General features: G+C 51.0%; 1 protein-coding gene across 1 annotated transcript in view; it reads right to left on the bottom strand.

Moving 5' to 3' along the window:
• Positions 1-26,741, bottom strand: part of LOC134529001 (optomotor-blind protein-like) — a 385,878-nt gene that overhangs the window by 1,984 nt on the left and 357,153 nt on the right. The window contains exon 6 of the mRNA XM_063362669.1: positions 15,838-16,040. Within this exon, the coding sequence (XP_063218739.1) occupies positions 15,838-16,040 (203 nt within the window). The remainder of the gene's footprint in view (positions 1-15,837; positions 16,041-26,741) is intronic.

Genomic DNA, 26,741 nt, shown 5'->3' with positions numbered 1-26,741 from the left:
GTCTCCCGCAGTAACCAGTACCCCGTAGTTCCTTCCCAGGCCACCAGAGCGCTGGCCTAGTCCACCCCATAAGCCCCATGCTGCCAGCAGTCACCTCGTGTGAGTCGACCTCTACTCGGTCCTGCCACACCTCCGTAGTTCGCGCTGACATCGGCCGGTACCACCAACTTCGAGATATCTTTTCTCGACAAGCCCCTCGGTAACCTTCGGAACCTTTCAGTCCGAAAGCCGAAGACTCCCCCCTTTCTTTAACATCGCCTCTTAATTACGAGTCTCTGCCGCCCCAAATTTACTGCGCGTCGCGATTCGGGACGGACTACTTCGCATCTACATCATCAGGATGCCTCTCCATTTTTCTTTTAAGATGTGATCAACTAGACAAGGGATGATTCTCACAACGGTAGTGTTTAGGCGTTAGTCAGTCCGTATAGATTTAGCTCGTAGAAGAAGTCATGTTATAGTCATCATAAATAATTAATTTTTTTAAATCATGGAACGTCCACGACGGGTCGTGTGCTCAACACCTGGGTAGATTCTGGAAGACATCAACCTGTTTGGTGAGTATTTACTACCTTTACTCCCCGACCATGATCGTGACTAGAAGGCGTTTTCTGCCTATTTCACCAAATGTCTGTGAATCAGTCGTGAACATATGTATTTCGGCTCTGTTCACAGACAGGGTACAAGTACCGGACAAGTTAACAAGTACTGGACCAGTTTACAAGAACCGGACAAATTCCAAGGACCAGATCAGTCTCCACTGGCCGGATGACTAGGGTGCTCTGACATCCCGTCAGCTGTTCCACTTCGTCCAGCAACCTTCAAACCGCCAGCCCTTCAGTGTTTATAAACCTTTTCGGACTAGCATTCGACCAAGACGTTGCTCAGATCAGACAGCCAGAAGTTTCCTGCGACTCCTTAACATGTTTATTGTTACGAACATTATTTAAACTATGTTAAATATCTATTTAATTGTCTAATAAGGTCCGGCCCATTCTCATAATAATGTGATTTTAAACCCAGGTTATGTATGTTTTTTGTTAATCAACTTATATAATATAATGTGATAATAAACAGAAGTAAAATAAAAACAGAGGTACTAATGTCTAGACGGAATCATTATGTTGCCTTCTGAAACCAAAGATCCAATAGTTACCCCCAGTTATCAGGAGACACTGAGGAGTGTAACAGTGGCAGTGCTTGCCAAGATGGTTGTCAGGGAGCGTGTGGTTGTGCAGGAAGGCGTGGAGGGACAGTCTGGGAGCCAGACATACGCACCCGTGTGAGGGTGGCGGTGCTTGCCAAGATTGTTGTCAGGGAGCGTGTGGTTGTGCAGGAAGGCGTGGAGGGACAGTCCGGGAGTCGGACATACGCACCCGTGTCAGGGTGGCGCCAAGATGGTTCTCAGGAAGCGCGTGGTTGTGCAGGAAGGCGTGGAGGATCAGTCCGGGAGTCGGACATACGCACCCGTGTGAGGGTGGTGGCGCTTGCCAAAATGGTAGTCAAGGAGAGTGTGGTTGTGCAGGAAGGCATGGAAGGACAGTCCGGGAGTCGGACATACGCACCCGTGTGAGGGTGGCGCCAAGATGGTTCTCAGGGAGCGCGTTGTTGTGCAGGAAGGCGTGGAGGATCAGTCCGGGGGTCGGACATACGCACCCGTGTGAGGGTGGCGCCAAGATGGTTGTCAGGGAGCGCGTGGTTGTGCAGGAAGGCATGGAGGGACAGTCCGGGAGTGTGACATACGCACCCATGTGAGGGTGGCGGTGCTTGCCAAGATGGTTGTCAGGGAGCGTGTGGTTGTGCAGGAAGGCGTGGAGGATCAGTCCAGGAGTCGGACATATGCACCCGTGTGAGGGTGGCGGTGCTTGCCAAGATGGTTCTCAGGGAGCGTGTGGTTGTGCAGGAAGGCATGGAGGGACAGTCCGGGAGTCGGACATACGCACCCGTGTGAGGGTGGCGGTGCTTGCCAAGAAGGTTCTCAGGGAGCATGTGGTTGTGCAGGAAGGCATGGAGGGACAGTCCGGGAGTCGGGCATACGCACCCGTGTGAGGGTGGCGGTGCTTGCCAAGATGGTTGTCAGGGAGCGTGTGGTTGTGCAGGAAGGCATGAAAGGACAGTCCGGGTGTCGGACATATGCACCCGTGTGAGGGTGGCGGTGCTTGCCAAGATGGTGCTCAGGGAGCATGTGGTTGTGCAGGAAGGCATGGAGGGACAGTCCGGGTGTCGGACATACGCACCCGTGTGAGGGTGGCGGTGCTTGCCAAGATGGTTCTCAGGGAGCATGTGGTTGGGCAGGAAGGCATGGAGGGACAGTCCGGGAGTCGGGCATACGCACCCGTGTGAGGGTGGCGGTGCTTGCCAAGATGGTTCTCAGGGAGCATGTGGTTGTGCAGGAAGGCATGGAGGGACAGTCCGGGAGTCGGGCATACGCACCCGTGTGAGGGTGGCGGTGCTTGCCAAGATGGTTGTCAGGGAGCGTGTGGTTGTGCAGGAAGGCATGGAAGGACAGTCCGGGTATCGGACATACGCACCCGTGTGAGGGTGGCGGTGCTTGCCAAGATGGTTGTCAGGGAGCGTGTGGTTATGCAGGAAGGCATGAAAGGACAGTCCGGGTGTCGGACATAAGCACCCGTGTGAGGGTGGCGGTGCTTGCCAAGATGGTTCTCAGGGAGCATGTGGTTGTGCAGGAAGGCATGAAGGGAGAGTCCGGGAGTCGGGCATATGCACCCGTGTGAGGGTGGCGGTGCTTGCCAAGATGGTTGTCAGGGAGCGTGTGGTTGTGCAGGAAGGCATAGAAGGACAGTCCGGGAGTCGGACATACGCACCCGTGTGAGGGTGGCGCCAAGATGGTTCTCAGGGAGCGCGTTGTTGTGCAGGAAGGCGTGGAGGATCAGTCCGGGGGTCGGACATACGCACCCGTGTGAGGGTGGCGCCAAGATGGTTGTCAGGGAGCGCGTGGTTGTGCAGGAAGGCATGGAGGGACAGTCCGGGAGTGTGACATACGCACCCATGTGAGGGTGGCGGTGCTTGCCAAGATGGTTGTCAGGGAGCGTGTGGTTGTGCAGGAAGGCGTGGAGGATCAGTCCAGGAGTCGGACATATGCACCCGTGTGAGGGTGGCGGTGCTTGCCAAGATGGTTCTCAGGGAGCATGTGGTTGTGCAGGAAGGCATGGAGGGACAGTCCGGGAGTCGGACATACGCACCCGTGTGAGGGTGGCGGTGCTTGCCAAGATGGTTCTCAGGGAGCATGTGGTTGTGCAGGAAGGCATGGAGGGACAGTCCGGGAGTCGGGCATACGCACCCGTGTGAGGGTGGCGGTGCTTGCCAAGATGGTTGTCAGGGAGCGTGTGGTTGTGCAGGAAGGCATGAAAGGACAGTCCGGGTGTCGGACATATGCACCCGTGTGAGGGTGGCGGTGCTTGCCAAGATGGTTCTCAGGGATCATGTGGTTGTGCAGGAAGGCATGGAGGGACAGTCCGGGTGTCGGACATACGCACCCGTGTGAGGGTGGCGGTGCTTGCCAAGATGGTTCTCAGGGAGCATGTGGTTGTGCAGGAAGGCATGGAGGGACAGTCCGGGAGTCGGGCATACGCACCCGTGTGAGGGTGGCGGTGCTTGCCAAGATGGTTGTCAGGGAGCGTGTGGTTGTGCAGGAAGGCATGAAAGGACAGTCCGGGTGTCGGACATACGCACCCGTGTGAGGGTGGCGGTGCTTGCCAAGATGGTTCTCAGGGAGCATGTGGTTGTGCAGGAAGGCATGGAGGGACAGTCCGGGAGTCGGACATACGCACCCGTGTGAGGGTGGCGGTGCTTGCCAAGATGGTTCTCAGGGAGCATGTGGTTGTGCAGGAAGGCATGGAGGGACAGTCCGGGAGTCGGGCATACGCACCCGTGTGAGGGTGGCGGTGCTTGCCAAGATGGTTGTCAGGGAGCGTGTGGTTGTGCAGGAAGGCGTGGAGGGACAGTCCGGGTATCGGACATACGCACCCGTGTGAGGGTGGCGGTGCTTGCCAAGATGGTTGTCAGGGAGCGTGTGGTTGTGCAGGAAGGCATGAAAGGACAGTCCGGGTGTCGGACATACGCACCCGTGTGAGGGTGGCGGTGCTTGCCAAGATGGTTGTCAGTGAGCGTGTGGTTGTGCAGGAAGGCGTGGAGGATCAGTCCAGGAGTCGGACATATGCACCCGTGTGAGGGTGGCGGTGCTTGCCAAGATGGTTGTCAGGGAGCGTGTGGTTGTGCAGGAAGGCATGAAAGGAAAGTCCGGGTGTCGGACATACGCACCCGTGTGAGGGTGGCGGTGCTTGCCAAGATGGTTGTCAGGGAGCGCGTGGTTGTGCAGGAAGGCATGGAGGGACAGTCCGGGAGTGTGACATACGCACCCATGTGAGGGTGGCGGTGCTTGCCAAGATGGTTGTCAGGGAGCGTGTGGTTGTGCAGGAAGGCGTGGAGGATCAGTCCAGGAGTCGGACATATGCATCCGTGTGAGGGTGGCGGTGCTTGCCAAGATGGTTGTCAGGGAGCGTGTGGTTGTGCAGGAAGGCATGAAAGGACAGTCCGGGTGTCGGACATACGCACCCGTGTGAGGGTGGCGGTGCTTGCCAAGATGGTTCTCAGGGAGCATGTGGTTGTGCAGGAAGGCATGGAGGGACAGTCCGGGAGTCGGACATACGCACCCGTGTGAGGGTGGCGGTGCTTGCCAAGATGGTTCTCAGGGAGCATGTGGTTGTGCAGGAAGGCATGGAGGGACAGTCCGGGAGTCGGGCATACGCACCCGTGTGAGGGTGGCGGTGCTTGCCAAGATGGTTGTCAGGGAGCGTGTGGTTGTGCAGGAAGGCATGGAAGAACAGTCCGGGTATCGGACATACGCACCCGTGTGAGGGTGGCGGTGCTTGCCAAGATGGTTGTCAGGGAGCGTGTGGTTGTGCAGGAAGGCATGAAAGGACAGTCCGGGTGTCGGACATACGCACCCGTGTGAGGGTGGCGGTGCTTGCCAAGATGGTTGTCAGGGAGCGTGTGGTTGTGCAGGAAGGCATGAAAGGACAGTCCGGGAGTCGGACATACGCACCCGTGTGAGGGTGGCGGTGCTTGCCAAGATGGTTGTCAGGGAGCGTGTGGTTGTGCAGGAAGGCATGGAGGGACAGTCCGGGAGTCGGACATACGCACCCGTGTGAGGGTGGCGGTGCTTGCCAAGATGGTTGTCAGGGAGTGTGTGGTTGTGCAGGAAGGCATGAAAGGACAGTCCGGGAGTCGGGCATACGCACCCGTGTGAGGGTGGCGGTGCTTGCCAAGATGGTTGTCAGGGAGCGTGTGGTTGTGCAGGAAGGCATGAAAGGACAGTCCGGGTGTCGGACATACGCACCCGTGTGAGGTTGGCGGTGCTTGCCAAGATGGTTGTCAGGGAGCGTGTGGTTGTGCAGGAAGGCATGAAAGGACAGTCCGGGTGTCGGACATACGCACCTGTGTGAGGGTGGCGGTGCTTGCCAAGATGGTTGTCAGGGAGCGTGTGGTTGTGCAGGAAGGCATGAAAGGACAGTCAGGGAGTCGGACATACGCACCCGTGTGAGGGTGGCGGTGCTTGCCAAGATGGTTGTCAGGGAGCGTGTGGTTGTGCAGGAAGGCATGAAAGGACAGTCCGGGAGTCGGACATACGCACCCGTGTGAGGGTGGCGGTGCTTGCCAAGATGGTTGTCAGTGAGCGTGTGGTTGTGCAGGAAGGCATGGAGGGACAGTCCGGGAGTCGGACATACGCACCCGTGTGAGGGTGGCGGTGCTTGCCAAGATGGTTGTCAGGGAGCGTGTGGTTGTGCAGGAAGGCATGAAAGGACAGTCCGGGAGTCGGACATACGCACCCGTGTGAGGGTGGCGGTGCTTGCCAAGATGGTTCTCAGGGAGCATGTGGTTGTGCAGGAAGGCATGGAGGGACAGTCCGGGAGTCGGACATACGCACCCGTGTGAGGGTGGCGGTGCTTGCCAAGATGGTTCTCAGGGAGCATGTGGTTGTGCAGGAAGGCATGGAGGGACAGTCCGGGAGTCGGGCATACGCACCCGTGTGAGGGTGGCGGTGCTTGCCAAGATGGTTCTCAGGGAGCATGTGGTTGTGCAGGAAGGCATGGAGGGACAGTCCGGGAGTCGGGCATACGCACCCGTGTGAGGGTGGCGGTGCTTGCCAAGATGGTTGTCAGGGAGCGTGTGGTTGTGCAGGAAGGCATGAAAGGACAGTCCGGTTGTCGGACATACGCACCCGTGTGAGGGTGGCGGTGCTTGCCAAGATGGTTGTCAGTGAGCGTGTGGTTGTGCAGGAAGGCGTGGAGGATCAGTCCAGGAGTCGGACATATGCACCCGTGTGAGGGTGGCGGTGCTTGCCAAGATGGTTGTCAGGGAGCGCGTGGTTGTGCAGGAAGGCATGGAGGGACAGTCCGGGAGTGTGACATACGCACCCATGTGAGGGTGGCAGTGCTTGCCAAGATGGTTGTCAGGGAGCGTGTGGTTGTGCAGGAAGGCGTGGAGGATCAGTCCAGGAGTCGGACATATGCATCCGTATGAGGGTGGCGGTGCTTGCCAAGATGGTTGTCAGGGAGCGCGTGGTTGTGCAGGAAGGCATGAAAGGACAGTCCGGGTGTCGGACATACGCACCCGTGTGAGGGTGGCGGTGCTTGCCAAGATGGTTGTCAGGGAGTGTGTGGTTGTGCAGGAAGGCATGAAAGGACAGTCCGGGTGTCGGACATACGCACCCGTGTGAGGGTGGCGGTGCTTGCCAAGATGGTTCTCAGGGAGCATGTGGTTGTGCAGGAAGGCATGGAGGGACAGTCCGGGAGTCGGACATACGCACCCGTGTGAGGGTGGCGGTGCTTGACAAGATGGTTCTCAGGGAGCGTGTGGTTGTGCAGGAAGGCGTGGAGGGACAGTCCGGGAGTCGGGCATACGCACCCGTGTGAGGGTGGCGGTGCTTGCCAAGATGGTTGTCAGGGAGCGTGTTGTTGTGCAGGAAGGCGTGGAGGATCAGTCCAGGAGTCGGACATATGCACCCGTGTAAAGGTGGCGGTGCTTGCCAAGATGGTTGTCAGGGAGCGTGTGGTTGTGCAGGAAGGCATGAAAGGACAGTCCGGGTATCGGACATACGCACCCGTGTGAGGGTGGCGGTGCTTGCCAAGATGGTTGTCAGGGAGCGTGTGGTTGTGCAGGAAGGCATGGAGGGACAGTCCGGGAGTCGGACATACGCACCCGTGTGAGGGTGGCGGTGCTTGCCAAGATGGTTGTCAGGGAGCGTGTAGTTCGCGTGGTTGTGCAGGAAGGCATGGAGGGACAGTCCGGAAGTCGGACATACGCACCCGTGTGAGGGTGGCGGTGCTTGCCAAGATAGTTCTCAGGCAGCATGTGGTTGTGCAGGAAGGCATGGAGGGACAGTCCGGGAGTCGGACATATGCACCCGTGTGAGGGTGGCGGAGCTTGCCAAGATGGTTGTCAGGGAGCGTGTGGTTGTGCAGGAAGGCATGGAAGGACAGTCCGGGTATCGGACATACGCACCCGTGTGAGGGTGGCGGTGCTTGCCAAGATGGTTCTCAGGGAGCATGTGGTTGTGCAGGAAGGCATGGAGGGACAGTTAGGGAGTCGGGCATACGCACCCGTGTGAGGGTGGCGGTGCTTGCCAAGATGGTTCTCAGGGAGCGTGTGTTTGTGCAGGAAGGCATGGAGGGACAGTCCGGGAGTCGGGCATACGCACTCGTGTGAGGGTGGCGCAAAGATTGTTGTCAGGGAGCGCGTGGTTGTGCAGGAAGGCGTGGAGGCACAGTCCGGGAGTTGGACATAAGCACCCATGTGAGGGTGGCGGTGCTTGCCAAGATGGTTGTCAGGGAGCGCGTGGTTGTGCAGGAAGGCGTGGAGGGACAGTCCGTGAGTCGGACATACGCAGCCGTGTGAGGGTGGCGGTGCTTGCCAAGATGGTTCTCAGGGAGCATGTGGTTGCGCAGGAAGGCGTGGAGGGACAGTCCGGGAGTCGGACATACGCACCCGTGTGAGGGTAGCGCAAAGATTGTTGTCAGGGAGCGCGTGGTTGTGCGGGAAGGCGTGGAGGGACAGTCCGGGAGTCGGACATACGCACACGTGTGAGGGTGGCTATGCTTGCCAAGATGGTTCTCAGGGAGCGTGTGGTTGTGCAGGAAGGCATGGAGAGACAGTCTGGGAGCCGGACATACGCACCTGTGTGAGGGTGGCGCCAAAATGGTTGTCAGGGAGCGCGTGGTTGTGCAGGAAGGCATGGAGGGACAGTCCGGGAGTCGGACATACGCACCCGTGTGAGGGTGGCGGTGCTTGCCAAGATGGTTGTCAGGGAGCGCGTGGTTATGCAGGAAGGCTTGGAGGGATAGTCCTGGAGCCGGACATACGCACCGATGTAAGGGTGGCGGTGCTTGCCAAGATGGTTCTCAGGGAGCGTGTGGTTGTGCAGGAAGGCGTGGTGGGACAGTCCGGGAGTCGGACACACGCATCCGTGTAAGGGTGATGCCAAGATGGTTGTCAGGGAGCGCGTGGTTGTGCAGGAAGGCGTGGAAGCACAGTCCGGGAGTCGGACATACGCACCCGTGTGAGGGTGGCGCCAAGATGGTTGTCAGAGAGCGTGTGGTTGTGCAGGAAGGCATGGAGGTACAACCCGGGAGTCGGACATACACACCCGTGTAAGGGTGGCGCCAGGATGGTTGTCAGGGAGCGCGTGGTTGTGCAGGAAGGCGTGAAGGTACAGTCCGGGAGTCGGACATACGCACCTGTGTGATGGTGGTGCCAAGATGGTTGTCAGGGAGCACGTGGTTTTGCAATAAGGTGTGGAGGTTCAGTCCGGGAGTCGGACATACGCACCCGTGTGAGGGTGGCGCCAAGATGGCTGTCAGGGAGCGCGTAGTTGTGCAGGAAGGCGTGGAGGTACAGTCCGGGAGTTGGACATCCGCACCCGTGTGAGGGTGGCGGTGCTTGCCAAGATGGTTGTTAGGGAGTGTGTGGTTGTGCAGGAAGGCATGGAGGATCAGACCGGGAGTCGGACATACGCACCCGTGTGAGGGTGGTGGTGCTTGCCAAGATGGTTGTCAGGGAGCGCGTGGTTATGCAGGAAGGCTTGGAGGGATAGTCCGGGAGCCGGACATACGCACCCGTGTAAGGGTGGCGGTCATTGCCAAGATGGTTCTCAGGGAGCGTGTGGTTGTGCAGGAAGGCGTGGTGGGACAGTCCGGGAGTCGGACACACGAACCCGTGTGAGGGTGGCGCCAAGATGGTTGTCAGGGAGCGCGTGGTTGTGCAGGAAGGCGTGGAGGTACAGTCCGGGAGTCGGACATACGCACCTGTGTGAGGGTGGCGCCAAGATGGTCGTAAGGGAGCGCGTGGTTGTGCAGGAAGGCGTGGAGGTACAGTCCGGGAGTCGGACATACGCACCTGTGTGAGGGTGGCGCCAAGATGGTCGTAAGGGAGCGCGTGGTTGTGCAATAAGGTGTGGAGGTACAGTCCGGGAGTCGGACATACGCACCCGTGTGAATGGGGCGCCAAGATGGTTGTCAGGGAGCGTGTGGTTGTGCAGGAAGGCATGGAGGTACTACCCGGGAGTCGGACATACACACCCGTGTGAGGGTAGCGCCAGGATGGTTGTCAGGGAGCGCGTGGTTGTGCAGGAAGGCGTGGAGGTACAGTCCGGGAGTCGGACATACGCACCTGTGTGAGGGTGGCGCCAAGATGGTCGTAAGGGAGCGCGTGGTTGTGCAATAAGGTGTGGAGGTACAGTCCGGGAGTCGGACATACGCACCCGTGTGAGGGTGGTGCCAAGATGGTTGTCAGGGAGCGCGTGGTATTGCAGGAAGGCGTGGAGGGACAGTCCGGGAGTCGGACATACGCACCCGTGTGAGAGTGGCGGTGCTTGCCAAGATGGTTCTCAGGGAGCATGTGGTTGCGCAGGAAGGCGTGGAGGGACAGTTTGGGAGTCGGACATACGCACCCGTGTGAGGGTGGCGCAAAGATTGTTGTCAGGGAGCGGGTGGTTGTGCAGGAAGGCGTGAAGGGACAGTTTGGGAGTCGGACATACGCACCCGTGTGAGGGTGGCGGTGCTTGCCAAGATGGTTCTCAGGGAGCATGTGGTTGCGCAGGAAGGCGTGGAGGGACAGTTTGGGAGTCGGACATACGCACCCGTGTGAGGGTGGCGCCAAAATGGTTCTCAGTGAGCGTGTGGTTGTGCAGGAAGGCATGGAGGGACAGTCCGGGAGTCAGACATACGCACCCGTGTGAGGGTGGCGGTGCTTGCCAAGATGGTTCTCAGGGAGCGTGTGGTTGTGCAGGAAGGCGTGGAGGGACAGTCTGGGAGCCGGACACACACACCCGTGTGAGGGTGGCGCCAAAACGGTTGTCAGGGAGCGCGTGGTTGTGCAGAAAGGCGTGGAGGGACAGTCCGGGAGTCGGACATACGCACCCGTGTGAGGGTGGCGGTGCTTGCCAAGATAGTTCTCAGGGAGCATGTGGTTGCGCAGGAAGGCGTGGAGGGACAGTCCGGGAGTCGGACATACGCACCCGTGTGAAGGTGGCGGTGCTAGCCAAGATGGTTGTCAGGGAGCGTGTGGTTGTGCAGGAAGGCGTGGAGGGATAGTCCTAGAGCCAGACATACGCACCTGTGAGAGGGTGGCGCCAAGATCGTTGTCAGGAGCGCGTGGTTGTGCAGGAAGGCGTGGAGGGACAGTCTGGGAGTCGGACATACGCACCCGTGTGAAGGTGGCGGTGCTAGCCAAGATGGTTGTCAGGGAGCGTGTGGTTGTGCAGGAAGGCGTGGAGGGATAGTCCTAGAGCCAGACATACGCACCAGTGTGAGGGTGGCGCCAAAATGGTTGTCAGGGAGCGCGTGGTTGTGCAGGAAGGCATGGAGGGACAGTCCGGGAGTCGGACATACGCACCCGTGTGAGGGTCGCGGTGCTTGCCAAGATGGTTCTCAGGGAGCATGTGGTTGCGCAGAAAGGCGTGGAGGGACAGTCCGGGAGTCGGAAATATGCACCCTTGTGAGGGTGGTGCAAAGATTGTTGTCAGGGAGCGCATGGTTGTACAGGAAGGCGTGGAGGCACAGTCCGGGAGTCGGACATATGCACCCGTGTGAGGGTGGCGGTGCTTGGCAAGATGGTTGTCAGGGAGTGTGTGGTTGTGCAGGAAGGCGTGGAGGATCAGTCCGGGAGTCGGGCATACGCACCGGTGTGTGGGTGGCACAAAGATTGTTGTCAGGGAGCGCGTGGTTGTGCAGGAAGGCGTGGAGGCACAGTCCGGGAGTTGGACATACGCACCCATGTGAGGGTGGCGGTGCTTGCCAAGATGGTTGTCAGGGAGCCTGTGGTTGTGCAGGAAGGCGTGGAGGGACAGTTTGGGAGTCGGACATATGCACCCGTGTGAGGAAGGCGGTGCTTGCCAAGATGGTTGTCAGGGAGTGTGTGGTTGTGCAGGAAGGCGTGGAGGATCAGTCCGGGAGTCGGGCATACGCACCCGTGTGTGGGTGGCGCAAAGATTGTTGTCAGGGAGCGCGTGGTTGTGCAGGAAGGCATGGAGGCACAGTCCGGGAGTTGGACATACGCACCCATGTGAGGGTGGCGGTGCTTGCCAAGATGGTTGTCAGGGAGTGTGTGGTTGTGCAGGAAGGCGTGGAGGATCAGTCCGGGAGTCGGGCATACGCACCCGTGTGTGGGTGGCACAAAGATTGTTGTCAGGGAGCGCGTGGTTGTGCAGGAAGGCGTGGAGGCACAGTCCGGGAGTTGGACATACGCACCCATGTGAGGGTGGCGGTGCTTGCCAAGATGGTTGTCAGGGAGCGTGTGGTTGTGCAGGAAGGCGTGGAGGGACAGTCCGGGAGTCGGACATATGCACCCGTGTGAGGGTGGCGGTGCTTGCCAAGATGGTTGTCAGGGAGTGTGTGGTTGTGCAGGAAGGCGTGGAGGATCAGTCCGGGAGTCGGGCATACGCACCTGTGTGTGGGTGGCGCAAAGATTGTTGTCAGGGAGCGCGTGGTTGTGCAGGAAGGCGTGGAGGCACAGTCCGGGAGTTGGACATACGCACCCATGTGAGGGTGGCGGTGCTTGCCAAGATGGTTGTCAGGGAGTGTGTGGTTGTGCAGGAAGGCGTGGAGGATCAGTCCGGGAGTCGGGCATACGCACCCGTGTGTGGGTGGCGCAAAGATTGTTGTCAGGGAGCGCGTGGTTGTGCAGGAAGGCGTGGAGGTACAGTCCGGGAGTTGGACATACGCACCCATGTGAGGGTGGCGGTGCTTGCCAAGATGGTTGTCAGGGAGCGTGTGGTTGTGCAGGAAGGCGTGGAGGCGCAGTCCGGGAGTTGGACATACGCACCCGTGTGAGGGTGGCGGTGCTTGCCAAGATGGTTGTCAGAGAGCGTGTGGTTGTGCAGGAAGGCGTGGAGGCACAGTCCGGGAGTTGGACATACGCACCCGTGTGAGGGTGGCGGTGCTTGCCAAAATGGTTGTCAGGGAGCGTGTGGTTGTGCAGGAAGGCGTGGAGGATCAGTCCAGGAGTCGGACATATGCACCCATGTGAGGGTGGCGGTGCTTGCCAAGATGGTTGTTAGGGAGCGTGTGGTTGTGCAGGAAGGCGTGGAGGATCAGTCCAGGAGTCGGACATATGCACCCGTGTGAGTGTGGCGGTGCTTGCCAAGATGGTTGTCAGGGAGCGTGTGGTTGTGCAGGAAGGCATGGAGGATCAGTCCAGGAGTCGGACATATGCACCCATGTGATGGTGGCGGTGCTTGCCAAGATGGTTGTTAGGGAGCATGTGGTTGTGCAGGAAGGCGTGGAGGATCAGTCCAGGAGTAGGACATATGCACCCGTGTGAGGGTGGCGGTGCTTGCCAAGATGGTTGTCAGGGAGCGTGTGGTTGTGCAGGAAGGCGTGGAGGCACAGTCCAGGAGTCGGACATATGCACCCGTGTGAGGGTGGCGGTGCTTGCCAAGATGGTTGTCAGGGAGCGTGTGGTTGTGCAGGAAGGCGTGGAGGATCAGTCCAGGAGTCGGACATATGCACCCATGTGAGGGTGGCGGTGCTTGCCAAGATGGTTGTCAGGGAGCGTGTGGTTGTGCAGGAAGGCGTGGAGGATCAGTCCAGGAGTCGGACATATGCACCCATGTGAGGGTGGCGGTGCTTGCCAAGATGGTTGTTAGGGAGCGTGTGGTTGTGCAGGAAGGCGTGGAGGATCAGTCCAGGAGTCGGACATATGCACCCGTGTGAGGGTGGCGGTGCTTGCCAAGATGGTTGTCAGGGAGCGTGTGGTTGTGCAGGAAGGCGTGGAGGATCAGTCCAGGAGTCGGACATATGCACCCATGTGAGGGTGGCGGTGCTTGCCAAGATGGTTCTCAGGGAGCGTGTGGTTGTGCAGGAAGGCGTGGAGGATCAGTCCAGGAGTCGGACATATGCACCCGTGTGAGGGTGGCGGTGCTTGCCAAGATGGTTGTCAGGGAGCGTGTGGTTGTGCAGGAAGGCGTGGAGGGTCAGTCCGTGAGTCGGACATACGCACCCGTGTGAGGGTGGTGGTGCTTGCCAAGATGGTTGTCAGGGAGCGCGTGGTTGTGCAGGAAGGCGTGTATGGATAGTCCGGGAGCCGGACATACGCACCCCTGTGAGGGTGGCGCCAAGATTGTTGTCAGGGAGCGCGTGGTGGTGCAGGAATGTCGTGGAGGTACAGTCCGGGAGTCGGACATACGCACCCGTGTGAGGGTGGCGCCAAGATGGTTGTCAGGTAGCGTGTGGTTGTGCAGGAAGGCGTGGAGGTACAGTCCGGGAGTCGGACATACACAACCTTGTGAGGGTGCTCCAGGATGGTTGTCAGGGAGCACATGGTTGTGCAGGAAGGCGTGGAGGATCAGTCCGGGAGTCGGACATACGCACCTGTGTGAGGGTGGTGGTGCTTGCTAAGATGGTTCTCAGGGAGCGTGTGGTTGTGCAGGAAGGCGTGGAGGGACAGAAGGGAGTTGGACATACGCACCCGTGTGAGGGTGGCGCCAAGATGGTTCTCAGGGAGCTTGTGGTTGTGCAGGAAGGCGTGGAGGGACAGTCCGGGAGTCGGACATACGCACCCGTGTGAGGGTGGCGCCAAGATGGTTGTCAGGGAGCACGTGGTTGTGCAGGAAGGCGTGGAGGGACAGTCTGGGAGCCGGACATACGCATCCGTGTAAGGGTGGCGCCAAGATGGTTGTCAGGGAGCGCGTGGTTGTGCAGGAAGGCGTGGAGTGACAGTCCGGGAGTCGGACATACGCACCCGTGTGAGGGTAGTGGTGCTTGCTAAGATGGTTCTTAGGGAGCGTGTGGTTGTGCAGGAAGGCGTGGAGGGACAGTCCGGGAGTCGGTCATACGCACCCGTGTGAGGGTGGTGGTGCTTGCTAAGATGGTTCTCAGGGAGCGTGTGGTTGTGCAGGAAGGCATGGAGGACAGTCCGGGAGTCGGACATACGCACCCGTGTGAGGGTGGCGCCAAGATGGTTGTCAGGGAGCGCGTGGTTGTGCAGGAAGGCGTGGAGCGACAGTCCGGGAGTCGGATATACGCACCCGTGTGAGGGTGGTGGTGCTTGCTAATATGGTTCTCAGGGAGCGTGTGGTTGTGCAGGAAGGCGTGGAGGGACAGTCCGGTAGTCGGAAATTCACACCCGTGTGAGGGTGGCGCCAAGATGGTTGTCAGGGAGTGCGTGGTTGTGCAGGAAGGCGTGGAGCGACAGTCCGGGAGTCGGACATACGCACCCGTGTGAGGGTGGTGGTGCTTGCTAAGATGGTTCTCAGGGAGCGTGTGGTTCTGCAGGAAGGCGTGGAGGGACAGTCCGGGAGTCGGACATACGCACCCGTGTGAGGGTGTTGGTGCTTGCTAAGATGGTTCTCAGGGAGCGTGTGGTTGTGCAGGAAGGCGTGGAGCGACAGTCCGGGAGTCGGACATTCACACCCGTGTGAGGGTGGCGCCAATATGGTTGTCAGGGAGGGCGTGGTTGTGCAGGAAGGCGTGGAGCGACAGTCCGGGAGTCGGACATACGCACCCGTGTGAGGGTGGCGCCAAGATGGTTGTCAGGGAGTGCGTGGTTGTGCAGGAAGGCGTGGAGGGACAGTCCGGGAGTCGGACATTCACACCTGTGTGAGGGTGGCGCCAATATGGTTGTCAGGGAGGGCGTGGTTGTGCAGGAATGCGTGGAGCGACAGTCCGGGAGTCGGACATACGCACCCGTGTGAGGGTGGCGCCAAGATGGTTGTCAGGGAGTGCGTGGTTGTGCAGGAAGGCGTGGAGGGACAGTCCGGGAGTCGGTCATTCACACCCGTGTGAGGGTGGCGCCAATATGGTTGTCAGGGAGGGCGTGGTTGTGCAGGAAGGCGTGGAGCGACAGTCCGGGAGTCGGACATACGCACCCGTGTAAGGGTGGCGCCAAGATGGTTGTCAGGGAGTGCGTGGTTGTGCAGGAAGGCGTGGAGGGACAGTCCGGGAATCGGACATTCACACCCGTGTGAGGGTGGCGCCAATATGGTTGTCAGGGAGGGCGTGGTTGTGCAGGAAGGCGTGGAGCGACAGTCCGGGAGTCGGACATACGCACCCGTGTGAGGGTGGCGCCAAGATGGTTCTCAGGGAGCGTGTGGTTGTGCAGGTAGGCGTGGAGGGACAGTCCGGGAGTCGGACATACGCACCCGTGTGAGGGTGGCGCCAAGATGGTTCTCAGGGAACGTGTGGTTGTGCAGGAAGGTGTGGAGGGACAGTCCGGGAGTCGGACATACGCACCCGTGTGAGGGTGGCGCCAAGATGGTTCTCAGGGAACGTGTGGTGTTGCAGGAAGGCGTGGAGGGACAGTCCGGGTTTCGGACATACGCACCCGTGTGAGGGTGGTGGTGCGCCGCCAGGTGGTGCGCCGTCAGGTTGTTGGGGTGCAGCGGGCTGTCCGAGGTGCCCACCACGTCGAGCAGCTTGTCATCGTCGGGCTCGGCCCGGTGCTGACTGCCGCCGCCGGACTTGCCGTGGTGCTCCACCAGTCTCTGCTCGTCCTGGTGTCGCTGCGCCGCCAACAGCGCCTGTCTTCTGTGGACAAGTCGCGCCCTTAGAGTTCCGGTCACGCCGCCCTTCTGTGTTTCCTCGCACACAGTCGGTGTCTCTATCTATACCCAACCTCAATGCAGCTAACTGTACTGCGGAAAAGTCCACCAGAGAATCAGTTATAATACTCTCCGAGAACTTGAACCTATAAGATTGTTGCCTATTTCTAATGGTTTCTATTATTATATTCAGAATATTATTTGCAGAAAAAGTTTCTTTTTCACTAGGTGAGCATTTTAATGACCTTATTTTCGATAGGCAAGTTTTTGATGTCATCCTTTTCCTATAAGTTTTTTAATATCAACAAGTGTGAATGTTCATTTCTGCCTTTTGTTTAAATAATGTTTGTCAGAATCCTATTTTTTAAATTTCCATATTGTCTTAAATGCTTTAAGCCTTCACTACACTGGTCGGTGGTACACACTATTTACATTATTATTAGTTTTACTAATGCCCCAGCTTTTGTGTTGAGATGGTGTTGCGTGTGCTCCGCATACGCACATCAAGATGTGTCGCGCGGCGCCTAACCGCGCGCCGATGCATCCAGCACAAGCCAAGTATTCGCGCGCTGCGCGCATGACGTTCGGAGCCGCTCGGGAGTCCTCGGGGAAGCTCGTTTTGGCGGGCTGCCATCCGGACATCGCCGCAGGCGCCTGTTCCGGTTTCCCCGACCGAGAACAATCTGCCGTGTTCGATACTAGCAGTTCACAGAGTATAAAAGGGGTCCCATTTTGCGTTGAGGGAGGAGATTCGTCGCGACCACCAGCGACACCAGCCGGAGGCCCTGCTGGCCTTTCCAGCCGAAGAAAGCTACACTGTCAACACGTCTCGCCGGTCTGCCGTCACGCTGCCCGTCGGAAGAAGCTACGACTTGGTAAAGTACTGTTTCGTCCTAGACACTTATAGACCGAGTGGGTAGAAAACTTAGAGTGAGAAGAGGGGCAGTGGTGACGGAGGCAAGGCTTGGAGACGCCGGTGTGAGCTTGTGAGTCCCGATGAAAGACTTTACACCTGACTGGACACACAACACTTAGGTGCGAATCCCGGGAGCGACACGTGAAGAATAACGCCAGTCCCCACACCGACGAGCATTTCTCCCGCTACGATAGTTTGGGGAGATAGTCAATGGTAACCCCTGCATCGACGAATAAGAACTTGCCCGCAGAAATACGTGTCGACAAGAGTAATCGAAGTTGAAGACTAGTTATAGTAATAATTAGAGGTCTGCGTACCCTCATGAAAACATGTATATTGGTCCTTTTTGTATTAGTCATGTTGTGTATAAATAGCATGTTAGTTAAATGATATTAATGATTATGGTGATGTTTGCTAACTTGCGCATTGACAGATGTGTGTCGCATAATATTCAATAAGTCGAGGGGTCTTGTTATATACTTTGATTTGCATTCTGGAAATTTATGTACGTTAATTGCTTGTAACTTAGCTTTTGTTTTGACGGTGTACCCAGCGCCAAGCGCGGTGCCAAGTATGAGAGCACGGGCAATTGTGAAGTGAATTTGTTAAGCTGCATTCAAGTGTCTCACGTTCAATAATTCCTAAACGTTTCTGTTCGCAGACTTTTGCATCAGAGCCACGCCGCATATATCAACTGTTTACATTTTTGTCACTAATGAAGTTGTAATGATTAATTTAATGTATAAGTGATAATAAAAGTGTTGTTACCATAGAGTGGTAATACTATTAGATGACACTTCGCCGCACTCTGTTCCATTCCTACTCCTTGTTCCCCTCGAGTGTTTAACACGAGAGGCTACAATGGTATTCCGGAGGTAGCTTACAGTCTTAATTAAATAAAAAAAAAATATATACATATATGACTTCTCACTTCAAAGTTTAAAATGGGATTCAAATCCAGGGCATAAGAAAAAGAAATTATCGTCTTTTCCAACAATAATATGGGTGTTTGTCTTTAATACTGTATCTTATAATATTTTTTTTATAAAAATGTATAACTACGATTGAATTTCTAATTTAAGTGATGCTTGCTTGTTGGCCGAGGTTTTGTAAAGGAATAAAAAGGCTTGGCGGGGGGGGGGGGGAGGGGGGGGGTTTGAGAGGGGGGTTATTGCAAGGGTTCTATTTTCATGATGGCTAAAAAAATTATATAAACTTATTATTCAACACATGCCGTCTTATTTTCAGGGAGAAAATTATAATTTAAGCTTTCCACTTATACGTATTGGCATTAATATCGTACATGTAAATAAACATTTGCAAAATATTATTGATTTAAGAAAATTTCCCCGGTTATTTCTGACATAATCGATAATATTGATATACAATATTAATAACATTATTTTAATGGGAACGGCATTTAACTGACTTGCTTATTCAAGCTAATAAATTAATGGTAAAATTTTTTGAACCTAAGCAGATTGATTAGTTTAACAGTGTGAATAGGTGATTGTAGTATTGGTACACATGCTCTACACTGTAATATCACTTCAGCTAATTTTTTGACGAGGGTAAAATAATTTCCAAGAAAATATAATTGATTATATTGGGTCTATATTTTTATTTAAGATCACAGGTCATTGTATTAAGAAGAAATTTCCTAGCACTTGCCACCACTGTAAGAACTGCTTTGAAAGGAATTTTCTCGGGCTCAAGCCCAATCATAGTAGAAGTGATAACCACCGCCAAACTTAGATAAGAGTAGGCATCAGGGGTTGTCAACGAAATACTGAATTTAAAGAGTAGGATGACTTGAAAATATTTTATAAAATATATGAGAGGTTACGTTTTGTTACCCAGGATCTCTAAGAAATTTTGTAATATTTCTTACAGGCTCATAAAATTGCCAGATATATAAGCTGTTTCAGGATGCCCCATAACTTATCTTCTTTATGAGTTATAATTTAAATGCAGTTTGTGTCGATGAGTTATCCAGCATTAATTAACTTTCCATGTTTTGTTGCAAGAGTGTTATTTTATATTTCATTATTTGGTAAAGCGAATCATCTACAGATTGTCACATTTAAATATCCAGTTTTTTTTCTCGTTTCAGTATCATAAGAGTAAAAATAAAAGTGCTTATGGGTCTGAGAAAAATAACCTTATCCTTGATGGTGACACAAGTAAGGTCAAAGTGACGTCACGAAGCTAATATTAAGATAAGAAATACCTTCCGTATTTAAATACCTATCGCAACTATCAAAAAAGTTTCAATCAATTAGAGGTAGCCTTGTTAAACACAAAATTTAGTTCATTCAATAAGAAATCGGTGCTTAGTAATATGTTTTTCCTTTTTATGATATAAATATTTTTAAATACAATCTTAAATTATATTTACAATTAAAACCAAATAATTACCACAGTAAAAGGTGTGATACCATTTATTTATTTTAAAATAATATTTGAATAGTACATTAACTTTATTAAGATCAGTTACAAACATTAGGATTTTTATTCATACCAAATATAACTATGGCAACATATTTTGTAGCAATGTAAAATTTTACATTATAAGGCCGTACACAAATAAGATCATATTTTATGGTATTTTCTTGGCAATTTTGTTACTTTTTAATATTTTGTATATGATGTTTCCTTAATTATATACCTACAAGAAAATCCACTTTACTTTTAAGTAAAACATTTACTTAAAGGACGTATATAAACTTCTTAAATAAATTGGAAACACACAATACATTCACCGAATGATTCTTGCAACTGGGAAAGATAGATTCAAATCACTATTATGGACATACGACATTGCTAGTTGCCACTGTATATCATAGGGAAAAAACCCTGTTTGTGTCTCATGACGGTAACAGATCTCAGTTCCCAAAACGCCGTAACTGTTTTGTATTGGGAAGCATAGTTTTCGTCTGTGCTGTCGTCGTTGTGTTAGAATACCTGTTTTATTTCATCTTTGGGTTACATATGTGTTGCTGTATTTTTGGGGTTTAGTGCAGATTATATGTTTAGTAATATCGTTTGGTTCCTCTGTCTGTCGCTGTGTTATTCAAAGTTGTTGTTTGTATTTACTATTTTTTGCAACTGTCTCGTCATTATAAGCCGAATGTGATTTTCTGTGTTGTGATATTGTTTTGACTAATTTCTTCCACGGAATTGTCTGTGCTGTATTTACATTTGACATTTGACACCGGCTGATTTATGCTTGTTTCTGTATTTTTGTGTATCCTCTTTGTTCTTTCTTCGGGTTTTCTCTATGACACACTGCGCAAATTAGCAACGACACTTGTCCTAAAAAAATATAATCATAGAAAATACAAAGAAAACAGGAAACCCTGGACGAAATGTGGTGAAGAAGAAGTTTTTATGGAAATTGACTTCTGCCACCCTCTGTTCAGCCCTACGTTCCCCTGTTTCAATAATGAGGCCTTTCATTTCCATGGCTCATACTTTATATTATATGACTTCACTTCAGTGGTTCATTTTCCGTTCTTTTGCATAAAACGAATCGTCGATAGTATCACAGGAATACAAAAATTGGCATTTGAAGTCTAATGTACAATGACACGACCTTCAAAGAGCATCTTGAGCTCCTTACGGATCAATTTAATCCATCCATTGAATGCTAAAATAACTAAAGTGGATAAATAATTATTTAAAATTATTTTTTTCCATTACCTTTCAACGAGTTTACTATCATTATCGCCATGAACCACGACTTTATACAAATACAACTGGTTAGACGAAAAAAGATTTTACTTAATATAATTACGACTTCTATAAAGGCCATGTTCGGTGCACTATATGTCTACTGGTCTTACAAACACAAGCATAAAGGATAAGCATCTCCGAAACACGAGGCATTCTTTTACAACACTATGCCTGCAATACGCTCAAGTAAAAACCAGTTTTAGGCATATTGGCCAAGCGTCTCCGAACCAGGAGACATTTTAGCCAATGTCCAATGTCAAGCATATTGTACAAGAAGCTTCGAACTGTGAGGCCAACAGTGCTATCATAACCTGATGTGCTTAACGAGTACTATAAGCTGTATTACAAGTACAAACACGTAAAAATCTACAAATGGCAGGGACCGAACTAAAAACAAAATTATAAATATTCACAAATAATTTTCTAATATTGATCCAACTGCTCCAATGGTTCAAAATGCTCCGACCTCTTTCATTTTCTTCAGCAGCTTTTTTAAGCTCAAAATACTCTAGTTGCTTCAACAAGATTAAATGGCTCCAATTATTCTAATTGATTCATTTCTGTCTACAATTGCATAAATGGCTCGAATTGAATTTTTCTCCAACTGATCTATTTAGCTTCAAATGCTCAATCGCTCCAAATTATTACAATGGCTCCAACTGCTCGAATACTCCAACTACTCCAATTACTCCAACTGCTCCAGTTTCTGCAACTGCAAAAACTAGCTCCAAAAGCTCTAACTAACTAGAATGGCTGAAATCTCTGCAATTTCTCTAACTCTCTTTATTGGCTCTAATCGCTCCAATTGTTCCAACTGGCTGTAATAACCCCAACTGGTTACAAAAGCTATAATTCCATCAACTCGCTACAATAGTTCAAATTTCTCTAATTACATTTTGCTCCAAATAGCTTCAATGGCTCCAGTGGCTAAAATCGCATTTTTCTCAAACTAGCGTCAATCGCTCCAATTGTTCCAACTGCATTTGGCTCCAATTGGCTCCAATTGATCCTACTGATTCCAATCGCAGTTATTTTCTACTGATTTCAATGCCTCAAATGGCTTTTTTATTACTCTCCATTTTGTAAGTTATTGAGGGCAGTAGTTTTTTTTACAGCCTTAAGCTAGAGGTAAGGGTTGGAAGAAATAAAAACATTTTAAATTAAAAATTAAATATATATATTTTCAATTTTATACACACTCCGATTGTTCAAGTCATGCAATGCATGTAGCCCGTATCTCTGTTACAAAAATTTGCATATGCAGAAAACGTTTATAACTATGCTATGCATGTATGTAATTAATTTCAAAATATGCTTTTGAGTAGGTTTGCTTGGTATGTGTTGACTCAGGGGATAGGGGTAGTGAACTAGGAGTCCGTGATTTTCGGCGGCCATCTTAGGCTATGGCATTTCCGGTGGCGATGGTGCTGACCTCCCCGGAAGTGATGATGGCGATGGAGGCAGGCGACAGCTCACGAGACCCACTGGTGGTGTCAGCGGTCTCGGAAAGCAGTAACTCCAGCGGTGTTGCCAGTGGCCGCTGCAGTCTTGGTGACCTGCTCGCTAGTCCACGACTCGGCAAGCGGTGTGTGGAGGTCATCCTCTCATGGAGCAGAATGGCGGTCCCTTTCAAGTTGGAACGTTCTCGCGCCGCGCGACGGCAGTGACTTCTTCGCCGCTCCATGTCCGTCCAGTTCTGCAGGTACGAGTCTTCACTTGTATCACCCTCCTCATCGCTCGCGACATGGATTGTAGGTCTGGGTGTAGAGGTCCCACAACTCTCTACACTCGTCCAAGTGCGGATGAAATTTTTTCCCCGGGTAATATAGGCTACGTGTTTTAATCATCAAACTGAAGCTCGCTCCAGCCATCTGCTGTGATTATCAGACACAGTCCTCCTGCCGCCCACCCAACACTCTGCGATGTGTCCCAAGCGCGCACTCCTCTGACATAGCCATACCTGCCTCCACCTCGCTCTCCCAGCTCTTGAAGCCCCAAAGTTGTGCGATTTAGTCCTCCCTCGAAGCGGCACAATGAGTTCCCAGCCTCCCAACAGCACTGTAAGTTCCGTCGTCGACCATTTCGGCCTCGCCACACCAGAGAAAAGTTTTAAGCAATTATATAACGCAGGGAATAAAAATATTTTCAAGTTTCCCATTTATTAACATAAAACTAACACATCTCACAACAAAATAATTTATACATCAATATTGGTATTTATCCAACTGTTTTCAGATTTACAAAACCCTAGCCACTTTAAAAACAAACGAATCATATTTCCGATGTATTTCATGTTCTATTAATAAAATAATTGTTTGGGTACTTGATAGGTTTAGAGTCTTCCTCATAATATCCGACACATATAAATTAACCTCATTAATATTTCAAGTATTATCATTTCGGAAGGTAATTTCACATTTAAACATTAAATAATATTTTCGTTAAAAGGTATAAAATTTTTCAGGTATTTCAAAAACAATTTAGCCAGAAGATTGATTTGTTCCTTACCACAAATTATAGTCACTTGGTTCCATAATAGAGTGAATGTCTGTACCAAACTTTAATGTATTAGGTGTTGATAACACGCATAAACACTTCCAAGCTTTGATTGGATAGGATAAAGCCCTTATGCAAGCAAGAAAATAATTCACAAATTGTAAAAAATCATCCAAATACTTCGCACTTTAATCCTCATATTTCAAAATCCAATACCTACTCATATAAACACTTCTCTTCATATTTCCAACCTTAAACTAATTATTTCAAACACCAATACACTTATTTCTAACACTTATCCTCACATTTCAATCAATAATATTCATATTCCAAACAATAATCCAGTTTAATAAGTAAAAATGAAATGTAAAAATATAATATATAACTCTTAAAAAACTTAAACTGTAATAAGCTTTACACATGTCCAACACAGATATATAGACTAAGAACATACGAACAATCACAGACATCATGTCACCATTATTCAGGATGAGCTCAAAAAATCATAAAACTAAACGTGTGGATGATTTACCTGAAAATTCTTTCAGTCAATAGAGAAAATATGATTTTTGAAGAGAAAATTTCTATAGGAAGGTTTAGACAGGGAGTAAATTCATGTAAGTCGTTTTCGACATGGTCACGTGACGTGTTATTTTTTTATATTTCAAGGATAAAACTTAATTTATTATTTTTTTAAAGATACAAGTTTTTAATTTTATGTTTATTTTTCAAGGAAATTTTAACGATATTTATTATGTGGTACATATTGCGAGTATTGGATATTTTTTTAGTAGGTAGTTAAGTTGAGGTTATGTTTTTTCTTTTGTTTATTTATTTACGATGTGAATTTCTTCAAATGTCAGGTTATTTATTTATTAGAGATAATGTTGATTATTTGCAGATTTAAGTCAATATTTTTTTTATTCTTTCAATGAAAAAACTTCATTTCTTCTAGTTTAAAAGTTATTATTGGTAGAGGGTAAACTTATGGGTTCGCGTCACCGACATGCTAGTGATATAATACCAAAATCATTTTCTTGCGTACATTTGACGTAGAAATGATTTCATATTACACTACATTTAAAAACCTAAATTTTAAGTTTTCACTTCTGTCGACAGTCCCCATGACTGAATTTTAGTTAGTTTTTTTTTTTAAATGTTTAGGATTCATTCGTTGCCGGTTGTCTCCGCTATAAGCAGCTAGTGCTTATAATGGCGCATACTTAAAGACCGGAAATATTCGCGGGTTCCATGACCTTCAGGATAGACTCCAATATCCTCTACACACTCGGGCAAATGCCAACTGTTCACTGGATGCTGACTTGTGAGTCGTCTCGACTGGGTGGCCTGTGATTCGACACTTCTATGGGCTAAGGTCTCTAATTGGCCCTCAATCCTCCAGATCAACAGTGAACCAATGGCAGAAGCAGCACTAAGGAATATTTATTTGAATTTTAGCATAACACGAAATGAATCCGTGAATTTTTCATGTCTCTACGCATACTGCACAGCAGAAGTGTTAGTGCGTTCTTCAGTTGGCGAAAATGGAGTCAGTAACTGTTGAGCAGCGCGATGGAAACAAACACCTGAACACACATCTTCCTGGGAGATGGCTTGGTCATGTGTCGACGATGCGGTATGGGGCAGATCACCAGACTTAACCCCGTGTGATTTCTTTCTTTGAGGTAGTGTCAAAGACAGTGTTCATGCCACCTCTGCTGCTATCTTTGCCGGATCTGAGACAGCGAATCACAGTGACAGTTGAGTTCATCGCCGTCGACACATTGCACAAAGTGTGAGACGAGTTTGAATACCACCTCGATGTCTGATGCGTAACTCGAGGAGTGCATATTGGAAAATTGTTGCTTGTAAAAGAAACTTTCAGAGATTCCATATTGACTGAAAAGATTTTCAGGTAAATCTGCCACGCAGTTCATTTTTTATGATTTGTTGAATGTGTACTGATCATTTGTGCTCATCCTGTAGAGTTACCTTTTGACTAGTGTGGATTTGACAGAAGAAAAATAACTGGCGGCACCTAAGAAAACCCAACTCATGCTAAATATAACCTAACTACCTAAATAATAAAACACATATACGAAATGAAGCAAAGTTAAGGATCGGTAAGGCACAGCGCTCAAATTTTACAGATATAAGTTTTTAATCCTCAACTAGACTACAGTGATTTCGGTTTCCGTGGACACCCGGAACATTCCAGGAAAATGAATGAATAGTCGGTTACATTTTTATCCAGAGCACACCAACTCTTTCAAGTTCATCTAAATTATTGAAGCATAATTTATGTACATGATTGTGCATTAAGTTAGACACATAACAGGGTGGAAAAATAATTTTAAAATTCAAAATGCAGAAAATTTTAACTGACGAAGAGCAGAATATCAGAACGTGGTTCTTTCTTTTCAGGGGCAACCAGTGCTGCTAAATTTTCCAGTTCTCGTCAACATAATTTATGCCAGGTATTAATGAAAAATATATAAGAGAGAGAGGTAAACTTTTGCAATGAAATAAATAAAAAATAGTTTTAATAGTGTTTAATATTTGTTCAAATTTTTAGAACATTGCATACGTATCATTGACAAAACTTAGCACGTTAAAAAAATTGAAGATTAACAAATACATAACCCACAATTTTTAAAAACCAAGAAATTCACCTGCATATTAATTTAGTTTTTTTTCCATTTTGTTAAGTGGAAGTCATTAACTTACGCTCCCTTTATCACTGTCGTGATTTCGTGATTTGTAGAAAAGCATGAATGCCCATCTTTAATTTTGTTTAAGCCACTGACCAAAATGCTCATTTTCAATTAGGCTTGGCTGTTTCTTTTTTAGCTTCTCTGCCTCACTAGCCTGGCTGTTCTTGGGATATGAGCTTGTTTGAATTTTTATGAGAGATTTCGGCGTGCATGGGACACTGTCGGATGAGGCTGGGGGTTTCCTGTTGCCCCAGAGTGCCCGGCTGATGTGCCAGGGTGCTTGGAGCTACCCTGATGTGTTGGGTTTCCTGGGCTCCCAACTGTTGCCCCAGAGTGCCCGGCTGATGTGCCAGGGTGCTTGGAGCTACCCTGATGTGTTGGGTTTCCTGGGCTCCCAACTGTTGCCCCAGAGTGCCCGGCTGATATGCCAGGGTGCTTGGAGCTACCCTGATGTGTTGGGTTTCCTGGGCTCCCAACTGTTGCCCCAGAGTGCCCGGCTGATGTGCCAGGGTGCTTGGAGCTACCCTGATGTGTTGGGTTTCCTGGGCTCCCAACTGTTGCCCCAGAGTGCCCGGCTGATGTGCCAGGGTGCTTGGAGCTACCCTGATGTGTTGGGTTTCCTGGGCTCCCAACTGTTGCCCCAGAGTGCCCGGCTGATGTGCCAGGGTGCTTGGAGCTACCCTGATGTGTTGGGTTCGATGGCTCTTCGACTGAGAATCCCAAAGAAGAATGTCGGAGTAGAGAGAGTTCCTGGGTTGTCGACACCTCTGGATTCCGGCTCTCACTGGGCGCCTCTGACAGAGATGAATCTTCATCCTTCATGAAA

This window comes from Bacillus rossius, chromosome 2 (genome assembly GCF_032445375.1).
Source record: "Bacillus rossius redtenbacheri isolate Brsri chromosome 2, Brsri_v3, whole genome shotgun sequence".
Taxonomy (NCBI): Eukaryota; Metazoa; Arthropoda; class Insecta; order Phasmatodea; family Bacillidae; genus Bacillus; species Bacillus rossius.
This window is presented reverse-complemented; position numbering and strand designations above follow the sequence as displayed.